The 15,396-nt window shown below is 38.0% G+C and overlaps 1 protein-coding gene across 8 annotated transcripts in view; it reads left to right on the top strand.

Annotated features, from left to right (window-relative positions):
- Positions 1-15,396, top strand: part of Dhc62B (Dynein heavy chain at 62B) — a 140,165-nt gene that overhangs the window by 109,751 nt on the left and 15,018 nt on the right. For 7 of the 8 annotated variants that reach the window (XM_069819893.1, XM_069819891.1, XM_069819892.1 and 4 more), the window contains 6 exons: positions 2,252-2,411; positions 3,753-3,958; positions 7,585-7,725; positions 11,751-11,902; positions 12,410-12,561; positions 13,835-14,056. In XM_069819893.1, the coding sequence (XP_069675994.1) occupies positions 2,252-2,411; positions 3,753-3,958; positions 7,585-7,725; positions 11,751-11,902; positions 12,410-12,561; positions 13,835-14,056 (1,033 nt within the window). The other variant, XM_069819899.1, reaches the window with a different exon arrangement.

The raw sequence follows: 15,396 nt of genomic DNA, 5'->3' as shown, positions 1-15,396 counted from the left end.
TTTTCTTAAGTTATATTGTGTCTATGTGTGTGCGCGCACATTGTCTACAAAGACATAGTATAAAAGGAATAATCATCAACACTACCTTCCACCATCACACGCCTACGTCCTGCTATAGAAGACAGATTGTATGAGTAGCCTGCTGATGACAGAATAAAACTCTGAAATGAGTATACAGCAAATTCAGAGTATGTAGCTCTTAGCACTAAGTCTGGATATCCAGCATATCCCTGTACTGTTGCCCCTCTACGAAAAATGTTTGATAGGTGGCAACATTTGACATAGGGACATTTTTTTTTTATCATGAATATTGTGGTGTAACGGTTAGCGCGTCTGGCCGCGAAACCAGGTGGCCCGGGTTCGATTCCTGGTAGGGGAAAGTTACCTGGCGGAGGTTTTTTCCGGGGTTTTCCCTGAACCCAATATGAGCAAATGCTGGGTAACTTTCGGTGTTGGACCCCGGACTCATTTCACCGGCATAATCACCATCTCATTCAGACGCTAAATAACCTCAGATGTTGATAAAGCGTCGTAAAATAACCTACTAAAATAAAACAAAAAATCATGAATATTATATGAAATGGAGTGTCCAATTGTTAAGAAATCATATCAGTGTTACAGTTGATTTTCTCGATAAAAAATTGCAAATTTGAACATGCTTGCAGAATGCAGGTGTACTAGTTCTACTACCAGGTTCTAGGTAATTTAAATGTTGGCCATACTAGTTCTATGACTGGGCTTAAAGTGATAATGTTCGAAATACTGTGAAGTTTTTAAAGTTTTATTGTATTTTGTATATTAATTTCTTTATATTTTTGGGTATCCTATCGTGAAGTAAGGATCTCCTTCAAAATTAGTTGAATCTTATATGTCACATAGTTAGTTTTCTTGAATTTGAAACCTTGTAAATTGTTTCTTTAGTCAGATAAGATTTCTTCATGTTCTGTATGTTTGTGACACTCAACTCTTTTCTTCGCTACCCTTGTGTTGGAAGCTATAATATTGATATTTGTTAGACTTAATAATATATTGTCTTGAACAGGGTTTGAACCAAAAACTTTTGATGTAATGTTCAGCTTCGAAACTAGTGGTCACCAATGAACAGATCCAGAGATTATATTGAGAACTTCTTTTCTTTTACGTTTCCTGGATTCCTGTTATTAACACCAACAAACAAATAATCTGTGTAATGAAACAAGTAGTCTGCACATCATTTGTTGACTTAATTCTCTTCTCTTCTTCTTCATCTTTCCTTTTGCCTCACGGCGTCTGGTCTGCCTCGATCCATCTCTGTCCCTCGCCATTCTTTTCAGTTCCTCAATTCCTTGCCATCATCTCAATATTATCCATATACATCGTCCTTGGTCTTCCCTTCCGTCCTTGCCTCCGTTACTTGCTGTGGTTTTCTTTCTTCTCCCATTCGCACCATGTGTTTGTTTTCTACTTAGCTTCTCTTCTACTGATTTCTGTTATAATCCTCTCAAAATCTTTCATTTCGTACTCTATTCCTCTTTGTTTTTCCAACTATTCTTCGGTAGAATTTAATTTCAATTGCTGTTATATTACTTATTCTCTCATTTGTCCCTGGCCGACTTTCTCATCCATACAGCAGGGTTGGTTCTGTAATGGATATGTATATCTGTAATTTTGTTTTAGGATGTTTTTCCCCCCCCCCCCCCAAATATTAAGTTACGTAATTGATAGTAAATATTACAGGCTTTCTTGGTTCAGTTTAATATTTCTTCTTTTATTTTTCCATTTTGGTGTATAATAGTTCCAAGATATTAAGAAGTTTTCACCTGTTCCAGTTCGTCCCTGTCACAATTAATATGGATTGTACCTGTCTTGTTTCTTCCATTCTACCCATTTGCATTACTTTACTTTTGTTGGTATTTACTATCATTCCCGCACTTCTTTATATTTCTGTCCATTCAACCACTGATTCTTGTAATTTCTGCATACACCAACACCAGGCCTCATATTCCAATAACCAACTCTCAATTTGCTGTCCTCCTTTTGCATATTTTAATTATTTCATCCATAAAAATAATAAATAGCAATGGACTCAAACTATCCCCTTGCTTCACCCCTCTATTCATTTCAAATTTCTCTCATCAATTCTCACTATTCCCATTACTGACTTGGAGGATGATTCCATAATCCTTACTAACTTCTCATTCTTCCTAACTTAATTCTCAAATATTTTTTATCATGCACTTGTTTCGTACGTAAAGTTAATTCTTTATTACAGACGTGATCTGGAAAAGTTACGACAGTCTTTAATTGTTCAGAGTGCAAGAAATAAAGAAGCATTGAATGAAGTTGAAGAAAACATCCTGATCACTTTATCCCAAACAGAAGGAAACATCTTGGATAATGAAAGAGCCATTGAAATCCTCGATTCGTCTAAGGTATGTTATTAAATTATTAATAAATTAATAAGTAGAATTCGATATCTGAGTATTCTTGTAGATATGTTGACTACTGTAACTGTGGATGTATCGAAAACTGAATGAAATGCAATTCTTTTACATTTTAACTTTATTGCTTCATATTCTTTATTAATGTCAGTTCAAAGTCGTTAACAGACTGCTGTTGCTAAGTACTGATTCGTAAGTCAAAGTTACGCATGTGTGCATCTGTATGGCAATATTAATCGTGCAAGTGCGTGTCTCGGATCAGCCAGCACACAGTCTCCAATCGATGATGCTAGGTTCCGATGCTCGTCACTTGGCAAACCAAGTGGCTGTGAGCCTCGATTTCTCCTACAATTTCTTTGAATTGACTAGCTGATAGGTTGGATGTGTCCAATTTCTTCATTCTCTCAAAGCGATAGCAGACTTCAGCAGCAGGTTGCCAAGAAGCTGTGTGTCAGGACTTCAGCAGTTAGGATTGGTTTTGCAGTCAAGACTGGCAACTTCCTACTTTTTATCAGCTCTGGGATAGCATCAAGGTGCTTCTGGTGAGTCCGTCTGAGAACATGCTGCACCTGTACTGCACCCAGGCGATATTGGTTGGGGTTGTCACTGTCACTTTCCTTCAAGAACTGGATCTCTTCTCTGTTGACTTGCTCCCTTTTTCCAGCCACCCACCCAGTTATATGCGGCTCTCCACCAATCGCAGTGGTCAGTAATCCAGCACTGTCCTCATAGGCGAAGAGAGAACCATTTCCTTGGGGGGGCAAAGCAAAACCATAGAATGGTATTATGGGGTACATCATTTACCTCCTCCCCCCCCGTTATATGACCTGTCAAAAAAATGTTATGTTTTATTTAACGACGCTCGCAACTGCAGAGGTTATATCAACATCGCTGGATGTGCTGGAATTTTGTCCCGCAGGAATCCTTTTACATATGAGCACACTTAAATGCCATCGACCTGGCCCGGGATCGAACCCGCAACCTTGGGCATAGAAGGCCAGTTTGACCTGTCAAGTGGCGAGAATTCTGAAAGTGTAAATCAATATAGTGGCTTCTCACGCTAACAGGGACTAACAATGCTTCCAACCGCACGGGTTATTGAGTAGCAAAATGCACAACAGCAACAAGTGGTTGATGAATTCTTTATCATGAGACGCACAGCCTCACTGGAGCAGGACTGCATCACCTTCAGAATCCATTCCATTGCCTTGGCTGGGTTTGAACTCTAGGACCGCTAATCAAGTGGCTAGCACAGTAACCATTAGACCACGTAGTTCTCGTTATGCGAGGAAGGACGTTAACATAATAATAATATTGTGAATTATTTTGCAGGTATTGTCTCAAGAAATCTTAGCCAAAGAGAAAGAGGCGAAAGCAACTGCAGAAGCAATCGACAACTTCCGTCACAGTTTCAGACCGATTGCCTACCGCTCTGCAGTGCTGTACTACTGCCTCCCAGACCTGCCAAACGTGGACCCCATGTACCAGTACTCTCTGGAATGGTTCATCCAGCTGTATTGCTCGGCCATAAGAAAAAGGTGAGCTGCAGCACCACTACCAATTATCTCATGAAATAGGCAAAAAATTGCTTATATCACGAATTCAACACAATGATTACCGGATTTATGAAATTGGCAGTTTGTAAGTTATTTGTTGCCAATTTCATGAAATAAGCAAACTGAAAAGTGAGCGATTCTCCCTCATGTTGGAATGAGTGCTAAGAACAAGATATCATATGACATAATTATGATTGTAAAGGGTAATGTGTGAAGTTATTAATAGTAACATTGTTATATTCAAAACACAAAATGTGATAGTACATTATAAACTAATAATCTCCAGACAGCAGTGGCGGTGCATCCTATGCGTTCAGTGGTTCACAGAATCCCCAGGAAAAACAGTGTAATTGTTTAAATAAATTTATTTATAATTAATTTACACGCTCATTCTTTGTTTCTTGCTCATCTTTAATAAGTTTACTTGAGGCTTTGATATATTTTTCTCGTATGAAAACCTATGATCTATAGAGATCGAATACCTACAGGCTTGTAAGCTTCAAGGTTCAGTTTCTCCTCTGAGCCTTGCCGAGGGGCATGGCTAACGTGTGGTTGTGCTGGTGTAGTCACTTAATTGTGAGACAGCCAGCATGCGGAAGACTTTGTGATGCAAATCAGAATCTGTAGCTGAGATCGCGCTTTCAGCACATTTATGTGTGTGTTATTGATTGTTGCATTTATTAATGGTTTCTTACAATCCTTTAAATGTCCATTTAGTCTTTCTTGGTGTTTTAGTCTTAATATATTCATCTGTGAGTGTGACCAGTATTCGTTTCCAAAGGAAATGAATAGTGTTCAATATCTTTTACAAACAAATTTTTCAGTTTTAATCTTGAAATATTAAGTGTAAAATAAAGAAGTTTGAAAGGCCGCGACCTCAATTCTATTTAAAGCAAGCACAAAGAAGCCGGGGTAAGACATTTTGCAGGGCTTTGAATGTATAAAAAATGGAAGAAAAGCTGGATTTGCAGGTGTGAATCTACCTCGTGCCTGCTATTTTCTAAGGATAAAGATACGAGCTGGACATGCACCGGTGTGTCAGATTTAAGCCATTGGACACAGAGAATTATAGGAAGCATGAAGAATCTGTTGCTCATAAGAATGCTTCCCTAGATTTTTCGGTCCTTGCTGAATTGCAAATCAATGTTTGAAACTCTTGCACGTCTTGGTTCTACAGTTCTTTTTGAAGGAACGTCTCATCCTTGGCCTTTACCAATAGAAGATAACCTCGCGAAATTTCTCACAGTTTCTGTATTTTCTGGGACTTTTTTTTCTGTGAGTTTTGAACAAAAATAAGGGATTTGGTTTGTTCAGGCTTTTTTGTATGCCTTATATATAAGCTTTTTGGTGGGTTATGTAGATAGATAGAAAGCAAGTTTTCGTAAGGGCGAGGATCAGTGAGAGGTTAGGTTTGGTTAGTTCAGGCTTGTATGCTTTGCATATACACATTTTGGCACATAGGTGGATAGACATAATGCTAGTTTTTGTAAAGTTGAAGATCAGTGAGAGGTTAGGTTTGGTTAGTTTAAGGTTTTGATAGATCTTGCATATACACTGACTGACTGATTGATTGATTGGTTAATTGATTGATTGGTTCATTCATTCATTCAATCATTTATAGGTAGATAGGTTTACCCTGGAGTATAGTGAACTACTGATAACATTTGCCTTTCTGCGTAATGAAATTAATATTGTTACCTATGAAAATGTCGGGAAAGTGGTAGTCAGGTGTAGGCCTATAAGAAACAAAGATACTTGGGGCGAGCTTGGTGGGTTTGCAGCTTTCACAGTGATCACTAGTTCGTCTGCTGCAATTTGCAGATTATTTTGAATTATTTTTTTTAAGTAAGTTTTTTCCTTGTGTGTGTGGTGCATAGTGGGAACAGAAATTCCGAATTCATGAATTCAGAAAATCTGCAACAGAGTTGCATCATTCATGAAAGAAGTAAATTTGTGCTCATTGCGTGAAATATGCATTTTTCAAGATTTCGGCGTAACATACAGATCTACACACACAAAGGCACTTTAGGGACGTTATGGTACATGCTCTCCTATTTAAAAATCATTGTATTAAATATTCTTAATCCCTCCCAGTCTGACAACAATGTCATGTTATAATATTTTCAGTGAGAAAAAGTTTTTGTTTTTTGTCTATAACTGGCCACCCTGCCTCATCTCTTGCCTTAGTTGCCTCATGAGCGATGCCTTATTGATGTCACTTATGAGGTTCGAACCTGTCTTTATATTTTTATGTTTCTTGTATTTATATCATTAGATTGTCTTTGTCACCTTAACTTTGTAAATAATATATATGTCGTCTTTGTATTTAATAACTAATATTTTAGCTCTAAATGAACATTGGTCTGTTGTGTTCACATTTTAAAATAAAATAAAATTGACTAAACGAACAACAACAATACAGGTCACGATTTTGAAATGGCATGCTTCCTCGCACATTCTTCAGCCCCTTAAAGCATTATTAATCCACAAAGGGGCAGTGATTTGTCAACATGACGACCTGTAATACAAATCCACATTATTCCAGGTTATCCTTATGCACATGGCAGTCTGTTTTGTAAATATTGAACATCTATTTCTTTCCAAGAACCTCAAAAATAGTTTGGATAAAAGAATTCTGGTTTTCCTTGTACATTCTTAGACACAAAAAAAAATACCGATCTCCTATAGTGTGAATTTCTCTAAATCCACTTGGAGCAGCATCCAGTTCACATGAGTAGGGAAAGGATGTTCATTTTGCACCTAATTTACCCCTTGAATATAATCTTTTTATACAATAGATCAGTTCTGACACTTGAGCTATAAACTGACAGAGAAAAACAAAACAAACAAAGAGGAAAGGAAAAACAGCGGAATTTCGTTCACATGTAAACATAACTGCTACTATTGATGCTGCTAGTATTGCTCTGAACGTCACGAACCCAACCAAAGGGGCATGTGGAACCTGGTCGCTTTTATTGTGTAAGATTGTACAACGTTAACAACACAACTGCAGAACTTCTGTTCTTTTGGGTGAGATTGAAAATGTTTCCAAGTTTGTATGTTCTTGTGATATTGTTTTTTTAGTTATAAATTAATTAATTTATAACAAATGTTCTCTAACTTTCTTGTACATTTATTATTAAAAAATTATTAACCAAGTTGACTGAGCCTTTCAGTCATTCAAGAATGAACTGTCACTGATAAACACACACACACACGTGCTCACACTTGTCTGCATATCCTTCATACAACTATACACACACACACACACACACACACACACGTGTGTACAATTATATAGACACATGCACGTGTGTACACACCTTTCCTTGTACAGCTGCATAGAAACACACACGCACATGTGTACTTATCCTTCCTTCCTTTTCCGATTTTCTTTTTGGCCCTTTTCCTCTTCTGTCTCCATTTTCACTATAATTTTTATTTATATGCGTTTGTTAGATTGCATGTCGAATTTCATCTTAATGTGACTTAGCTTTATGCCATAAAATTGATGGTCTATATTATATTGTGTTACACTTAATGCCAGTAATATTAGCTTAGAAGATGATAATGTATGAGCTTTTACTGTAACATTCTTCTCATTTCAGCACTGCGTCCGAAAACACGAAACTACGCTCGAAGTACATAGCAGACGTGTTCACATACAGCTTGTATGCGAACGTGTGCCGTTCACTGTTCGAAAAGGACAAGTTACTATTCTCATTCATCTTGTGTACAAACATCATGTTGTAAGTAACTTGAATCCCAAACATCATATTATAAGTAACTTGAGTCCCAAACACCATGTTATAAGTAACTTGAATCCCAAACACCATGTTATAAGTAACTTGAATCCCAAACACCATGTTATAAGTAACTTGAGTCCCAAACACCATGTTATATGTAACTTGAGTCCCAAACACTATGTAACATGATTTTTGTTCCTTTCTCATGACTGCTATTTCCTAATTGCTTATGCCTAAACAGTATAGATGGTATGTATTATTCTCCTCAAACTTTGTTTTGTGACCAGGGGAATGATATTTTGAAATTCACCTAATTCGAATTTCAAATAAGCTATTGTAGTCATAAAAACAACAGTGAATCAACATTAGAATGTATTTGCACTCAAATTATATAAAACTCAATACAATATATTAGAAATGAGATTTACATGCATACACTTCCACGAATTAGATTTATTTCTTTGTCCTGCTGCTTATATCTCTGCACAACTTTCTTGCTACTGAAAAAGTGGTTTTAAGCAATCTGTCTCTCTGCAGATAGCAATTTCTTCTACACAATGGACGGATTTTGTTGGTATTCAGTACTTGCGAGTTTGCACTTGTCTTCACAGTCTTTCCGGCCAACTGTGGCCCTGTGCTTTCGTATTGCTGTGGCTGCTTTGAATGTTTGACCTGATTATACTAAGCCTGTCTGACCGTGTGGTTGTGTGTGTGTTCCTTTTTTTTTCTCTGTAGCCTATGAGCGTCTGACCCTCTCAAGCAAACAGAGTCACTGTCATTAGAATTATGCGTTTTGAGTAATCCACCATATACTGGAACTTGACATTTCCAGCGTTTCGAAACTACCTACAGGTTCCATCATCAGGGTAAGACCTCCTCTGTTGGGCTCATTATGTCAGACTAAGCCACTGTCACTCTGTAAATGTTTTGATGCAAGTATAGTGCTTGCATTTTACCTTTCCACAGTTGCCAGTAAGTGCTCTGACTTACAAGGACACACATAGTCTGCATTGTGTGCAATACTGAAATGAGTACATCTCTTATTGTGAGTTTCAGAGTAGTACATCTGTTGTGTTTCAGAGCAGTGCAGTTGTCAAAAGAAAAAGTGGCCGCTCTCTAGAAGCAAAGTTCCTTTCAGGTATCTTCACTATAATTCGGAGACAGGTGATGTTACATGTTCTTGGACCTCGTTGCCTGATATCTACGTTATAATTAAAGTATTCAGTGTGTTACTTCATAGCGTAATGGTAGCGTTCCCGCGTGGTATTCATGAGGTCCTGCGTTCGAACACAACCTAGTGTTTTATGATCTTTTTTGTTTTGTTTTTAAGGGGGAGAGAGAAAATATACATAAATGCTCCTGTCTCTTTTGTGATTGTTTTAGTAATTAACATCAGGTTCATGAATGTATTATGCCATGACTTTATCATTATTTATTATGACATTATGGCTGCAAATGGAAAGAAAAAAAGATTTTATTCTGAACAAAAATATCTTCCATGGCATAAACAAAACAAAATTACTAGCGTCTGCCTTACAACAATCAAACAATTAAGCATTCAAAAAAGAAAACAAAATGCCACGATTCAATATTTAGTCTGTCTTCCCCACATCTTGATCACATTTTGCATGGAATCGATTAGTCTTTTCAAATAGGGACTGTTCTCAGCCACGACATTTCAGGCATCCTGGACATACATAAGTGTTCTGCCCATGGACAGGTCTTTCACTGCAAAGCCAGCGTGCTCCAGTCTTTCCTATTTTCTGTCTTCCTCTTAGTCTCCATCTATGATCCAGATATCTTAATGTCTATTATTTGATATCTTCTTCTGCCCCAAACTCTTCTCCCGTTCACCATTTGTTCCAGTGCATCTTTCAGTAGGCAGTCTCTTCTCAACCAATAACCCAACCTACTTCCTTTTCTCTTTCTAATCAGTTTCAGAATTATTCTTTCTTCACCCACTTTTTCCAACACAACTTAATTTCTTATTCTGTCTTCCCACTTCACATGCACCGTTCTTCTCCACATCCACACTTCAAATGCTTCTATTCGTTTCTCTTCATTTCGTCGTAATGTCAATGTTTCTTCCCCATTCAATGCCACACTCCACACAAAGCACTTCAGTAGTCTCTTCCTTAGTTGTTTTTCCAGAGGTCCGCAGAAGATGCTCCTTTTTCTATTAAAAGCTTCCTTTGCTCATGTTTGCACTTTTACTTGGGAAGGATAAATGCGGTAACTTGCTGTTGCTTTCCACACACCACTGTCTCTTTCGCATCTTATTAGATCCTAGGGGGCCCAATGGTAGAGATGAGGAAAGTGGATTTGACTAATTGGGCCCTCTGAACTTCACCGAAATTCATCCAAGGGTTAAATATTAGTTCTATCAGGATTTTTGACCCGACCAGGGACAGGGAAATCTCAATTAGCCTGTGCCCCCCCTCCCCCGCATCTTGGACTAGCTTCTACAAATCATCAGAAAATCTTGGAGGGGGATTGTGTCAAGTTTCCCGCTATTGTTTCACACTTGTGCCCTCGTAGCTCAGTTGGAAGAACATCGGAACTTTGATGTCAATGTCTCAGTTCAATTCCTCGTCACTCCTTTTCATTTTATTGTGTTTCAAGATAGTATAATATGATAATAATAGTCGACACCTGTGGAGTAACGGTCAGTGCGTCTGGCCGCGAAACCAGGTGGCCCAGGTTCGATTCCCGGTCGGGGCAAGTTACCTGGTTGAGGTTTTTTCCTGGGTTTTCCCTCAACCCAATACGAGCAAATGCTGGATAACTTTCGGTGCTGGACCCCGGACTCATTTCACTGGCATTATCACCTTCATTTCATTCAGACGCTAAATAACCTAGATGTTGATATAGAGTCATAAAATAACCCACTGAAATAAAAAATATAATAATATAAAAAGAGAAAACTAACACCAGTATTATGCAAATGTATTGTTCGAAACCTAATATTAAATTTATGTTATTTATACCACTAAAGGACCATAACTGAATATAAATTATAACTTTAATATTATTTATAACGTATCACTAAAGAACGATAATAGAATACAAATGATGACTTGAATATTATTTATATCGCTAAAATAACGATAACAAAATATAAATAACTTCAACATTATTTATATCGCTAAAGAACGATTAAACAATAAATTGAAAACTTGAACAAGGCCCGAACTCTCAACCTACGAATCATTAAGCAAGCACTCTACCGCTGCTCTACGAGACGCAGATACATAATAATTCCATAGTTCCAAAACTGCTTCTACAAGCACATGCATCGTGTAACATCGCTGTGACCCGAAGTGGACTTAGAAAATATTAGCTGTTCACGGGTGTGGCCACTTCTTTTGATAACTGTACATCGGTTATTGTGTGCAGTGTTGTGTTCATTCTCTGTTGCTTGAGTCACAGCTCGGGGATTTAATACAGAGCAACTAATTTGCATTTGCCGTAACTTAAGAAGAAACGAATCACGTGCTCAGTGTTTTACAGAATTTCAAGATGTTTTCCTGGAATTGATCCACCTGAAAGGACTACAGTTCATAAAATATCGAATAAATTGAAAACTACAGGATCAGTAATGAGCTGTGCTCAATTAGAGCAGTTGCCGCAAGACTTTCTCATGAAGTTGGTGCAGCAAGCAGGAATGCTACAACACGGAAAGAAAGTAATAGCATTTCGGAAGCAGAGCTACAACGTGTGGAGCACAATGTGTTTGTTCTCTGGAACACATGGGAAATATTTTCAACATCGTTTTAAAGAAGTGAGCGTTTTTGAGCGCTTTCACAACTTCAGATTTAAAAACTGTCCCTTGTACGGCTTATCTCGCGTGTTCTAGACGAGCGGGCTGCGTTGTGCATTGCAGCTTCTGCCAGTGTGGAAAGATAAAATGTTCACCTGTAGGCCTACTTGTATGTTTCCTGTAATTTAAGCATTGAATGTTGATTATTATGATGTTGTCTTTGTTATTTTGTGCCATGGGAAGTAACAATTTCTTAATTTAAAATCAGTTCCGAAGACAAACTGAACAGGCAAGAATTCCAGTTCCTCCTCACGGGTGGAGTGAGTTTGGAAAACCCTCGAGCGAATCCCGCGCACAGCTGGCTGCCTGACAAGTCCTGGGATGAACTGTGCCGCTTGGATGAAGTGCCAGCATTCCGAGGTGAGCTTCAATTCTTATTCAAGAAATGTGTTCTTCAAAAATAATTACTTCGCTAATATAATTTGATGTACCTCTAACAGTAATGTGAAAGTGCAATTTTAGAACTGGGGAATGTGCACCATGAAACATGGCATGTGTCCTTTTCCTTTAAAAGAATTGTATCATTTTTACATCCGAAATATTTATAAGACAATCCTTTACCGCTTGGTTTACTATATCATTCTGATTGAACCATGTCATTTACTTACAGTAATCTGTCTGCATGTCGTAAATCGTTGTTGAGTTAGTTAAACACTGTTAAGTGACGAATTTTGGTATTTTATACACCATTTTGTAAATGCAGGTATGAAAAACGTTAGGAACTAACAAAAGAACCCTTCAAAGTAAAGAAAGATATATTCTCTATGGTACTATTTAAATTTAAAACTAATTATAAAGATACGTAGTAATAATAGAATGAGGAACTTGTTTCAGGCACGAATGTAGCTTTATATTTGTTATGTGTAGGTTTCCTTACATCATTCACGAATTCACTGCAAGAGTGGCATGACTACTATGATATCCAGGAGACCGAGGAGGCAGATCTGCCCTCACCGTGGGAGAAGACACTTTCCAATTTCCAGAAATTAATTATTGTGAGAGTTTTCCGTCCAGACAAGGTTCGTTCTTTATTAACCTGCCTATCAGTTTAAAGAGTATTTGCTTCTGGTGTCAAGGAAAGAAGAAGTCCCTTAATCTCTTGTGAACAAGTTCCTGGAATGAAAGTTCAAGCTTTTTCTGTGTTCGTGTTTGAAACAGAAGTTTTAGGTTTCACAGTAGCAGTGCGTATCACCAAGTATGCAGTGGTACTTCCATTGTTGTCGCTAATAATAAATCGATCATTTAAACCCTGTTATAGAAACAGTTCGTTTCAAAAATAAAACCCAGTCACGTATAAACATCTTTCTTTTAGATTAAAACATCGAACAGAGCTTACAGGAAATGCCATGCTTCAATGCTACAAATTTCATTTAATAAAATGTCATTAAATTTGATGTAGGGTTTTAACACAACAGTTGCAAAATTGAACATCGAATTTGGTAGGATGCCATGATTTCAAACCTAGCAAGGACGTGATCACTGCAGAATAGAACTATCATACACAGAAATAAAAGTCTCGCAAGCAATAAAATTACCGTGCAGTTAATGCCGTCACTTGATACAGTCGAACCTCGATACAGCAATTTTCTCGTTGTATCAGGTTATTGTTGCATTCAGGGGTTATGAAATTTTATCTATATTGATGCTCAGAAAGGGAATATATGGTAATAGAAACAACATTACACACTATGAAATAATATTTGACAAACAGATTCATTTAACATTCAGGCATGTTTCTAAAATCCAATTACTGTGTCCTGAGACGTGTTTCTTATTGCTTCAAGCACAATCAGATGGTCAGGTGGTATCCTTGAAATGCTTACATTCAGGATTAATTTTATCACTTGCAACACTGTCCTCTTTATTAATGTTGCTAACCTTACCTTTTAGTCACTCCAATCTCCTGTCTGAATGCAGCTAATTTAATCTCCAAATTGATTTGTTTTCTTGTTACATCTGACATCACAACGAACACTGGAATGTGTGGCAGGAACCAAAAAGACAAATCATGTTAAGGCTCAGGTACAGAATGCAAAGAGCAGTCAACAAAAGTATAAAGAGGATAGACGAAATTAGTGAAAACGTCTTTAAGAAGGTGATACAAGTCAAAAGTAAATTATTGAACATGAAAACCAAGTAAATTTTAATGTTGTAGTAACATCTTTTCAAACTAGAGAACTTCTTCAAAGTCAGTGAAACAGTGAGATGAGAATGGGAAAGAAAACTGAGCAATCTTGCTGAGAAGTAGTTGTTTGTTGACTCTCTGAGCCACAGTATGAGTTTCATTTGCAGCTCCTGGCATCCATCAGCTGGTTCATCCGGACTGAGATGGGAGACATGTTTGTGAAGCCTCCAGCGTTTGACCTACAGAAGTCGTACACTGATTCCAACTGCCTCTGCCCGCTGATTTTCATCCTGTCCCCTGGGGCGGATCCCATGGCATCCCTCTTAGCATTTGCTAGTAAAATGAAATATGGCAACAGATTCAATTCTGTTTCACTCGGACAAGGACAGGTAATGGAGCTGCTGTTACATGAACCACCAGTACTAAGATAATGTTCTGATGACAATCATTTCTAGCACATAAGAGCAACTTGAATGTTCTGTAGCACTTACAGACACTCTAGACCCACTGTGTGTACGTGTGAGAAATATTGGAGAGCAAGAGTGTTCAAGGAACATGACGAGTGGGCCCAGGTTCAGATTCTGGATGCGACAAGTTACCTGGTTGAGGGAAAATCACAAAAACAACCTGGTTTAGATTTTTTCTGTGGTTTTTCCTCAACCCATTAAGAGCAATTGCTGGGTAACTTTCAGCGCTGGACCCTGGATTCATTTTGCTGTCATCATTATCTTCATCTCATTCAGACGCTGAATAAGCATCGTAAAAATTCATTCATTCATAGTGTTCTATCTTTCACTGCAAACCCAACATTCTCTAATCTTTTCAATTTTCTGCCTTTCGTCTTTGTCTCGACATATGATCCATATATCTTAATGTCGTCTATCATCTGATATCTTCTTCTGCCCCGAACTCTTCTTCCGTTCACCATTCCTTCCAGTGCATCCTTCAGTAGGCAGTTTCTTCTAAGCCAGTGACCCAACCAATTCTTTTTTCTCTTGTTGATCAGTTTCAGCATTATTGTTTATTCGCCCACTCTTTCCAACACAGCTTCATTTCTTATCGTGTCTATCCGTTTCACACGCTCCATCCTTCTCCATATCCACATTTCAAATGCTTCTCCGCTTGCCCCCTCCTGCTGCCACCTGCCGTCCATCAGATGCCTGACTCCTTCACACCTTGTGCGTGCTGCCACCTGTTGGAAACAGCAGGCACTCGCCCTGGCGCGTTTTACAATATTGCTACTACTGCTACTAGCACCACCACCACCACTACTGCTGTTGTTGTTGTTTTGCAGTTGGCTTAAAGGTTAACGCTCACTGGACCAAAGAGAAAATATTCTGTGAGAAATGTAGCTTGTTTTGTAAACGGTAAACTTCACTTGTCCAATGAGCTACCTGTTCTAACGGACAGGATTCTTGCAACACGACCCTGGCAGAAATTCCTGGCACAGCTGATGGTGATCATTAGCAATTGTAGGTCTTTGCTACTGTTCGGAAAAATGTATGTTGGAAGTTCTCAGTACTTTCCCATTCAGTACGTTGCTGATGTATTGATAGGCTGGATTCTTCTGAAGCACAAGTTGAGAAATTAATTTAACCTATTGTGGCAGGAAAATATTTGGAAAGTGATAGAGTACACAAATTTAAATGTTTAATTTGTTTATTACTAAAAATAATACCAGCTATTATTTCATTGATTTTACAGGAGAATTGGAGTAATGTGAATGTAA

This window comes from Periplaneta americana, chromosome 3, assembly GCF_040183065.1.
Source record: "Periplaneta americana isolate PAMFEO1 chromosome 3, P.americana_PAMFEO1_priV1, whole genome shotgun sequence".
In the NCBI taxonomy this organism is placed as follows: domain Eukaryota; kingdom Metazoa; phylum Arthropoda; class Insecta; order Blattodea; family Blattidae; genus Periplaneta; species Periplaneta americana.
This window is presented reverse-complemented; position numbering and strand designations above follow the sequence as displayed.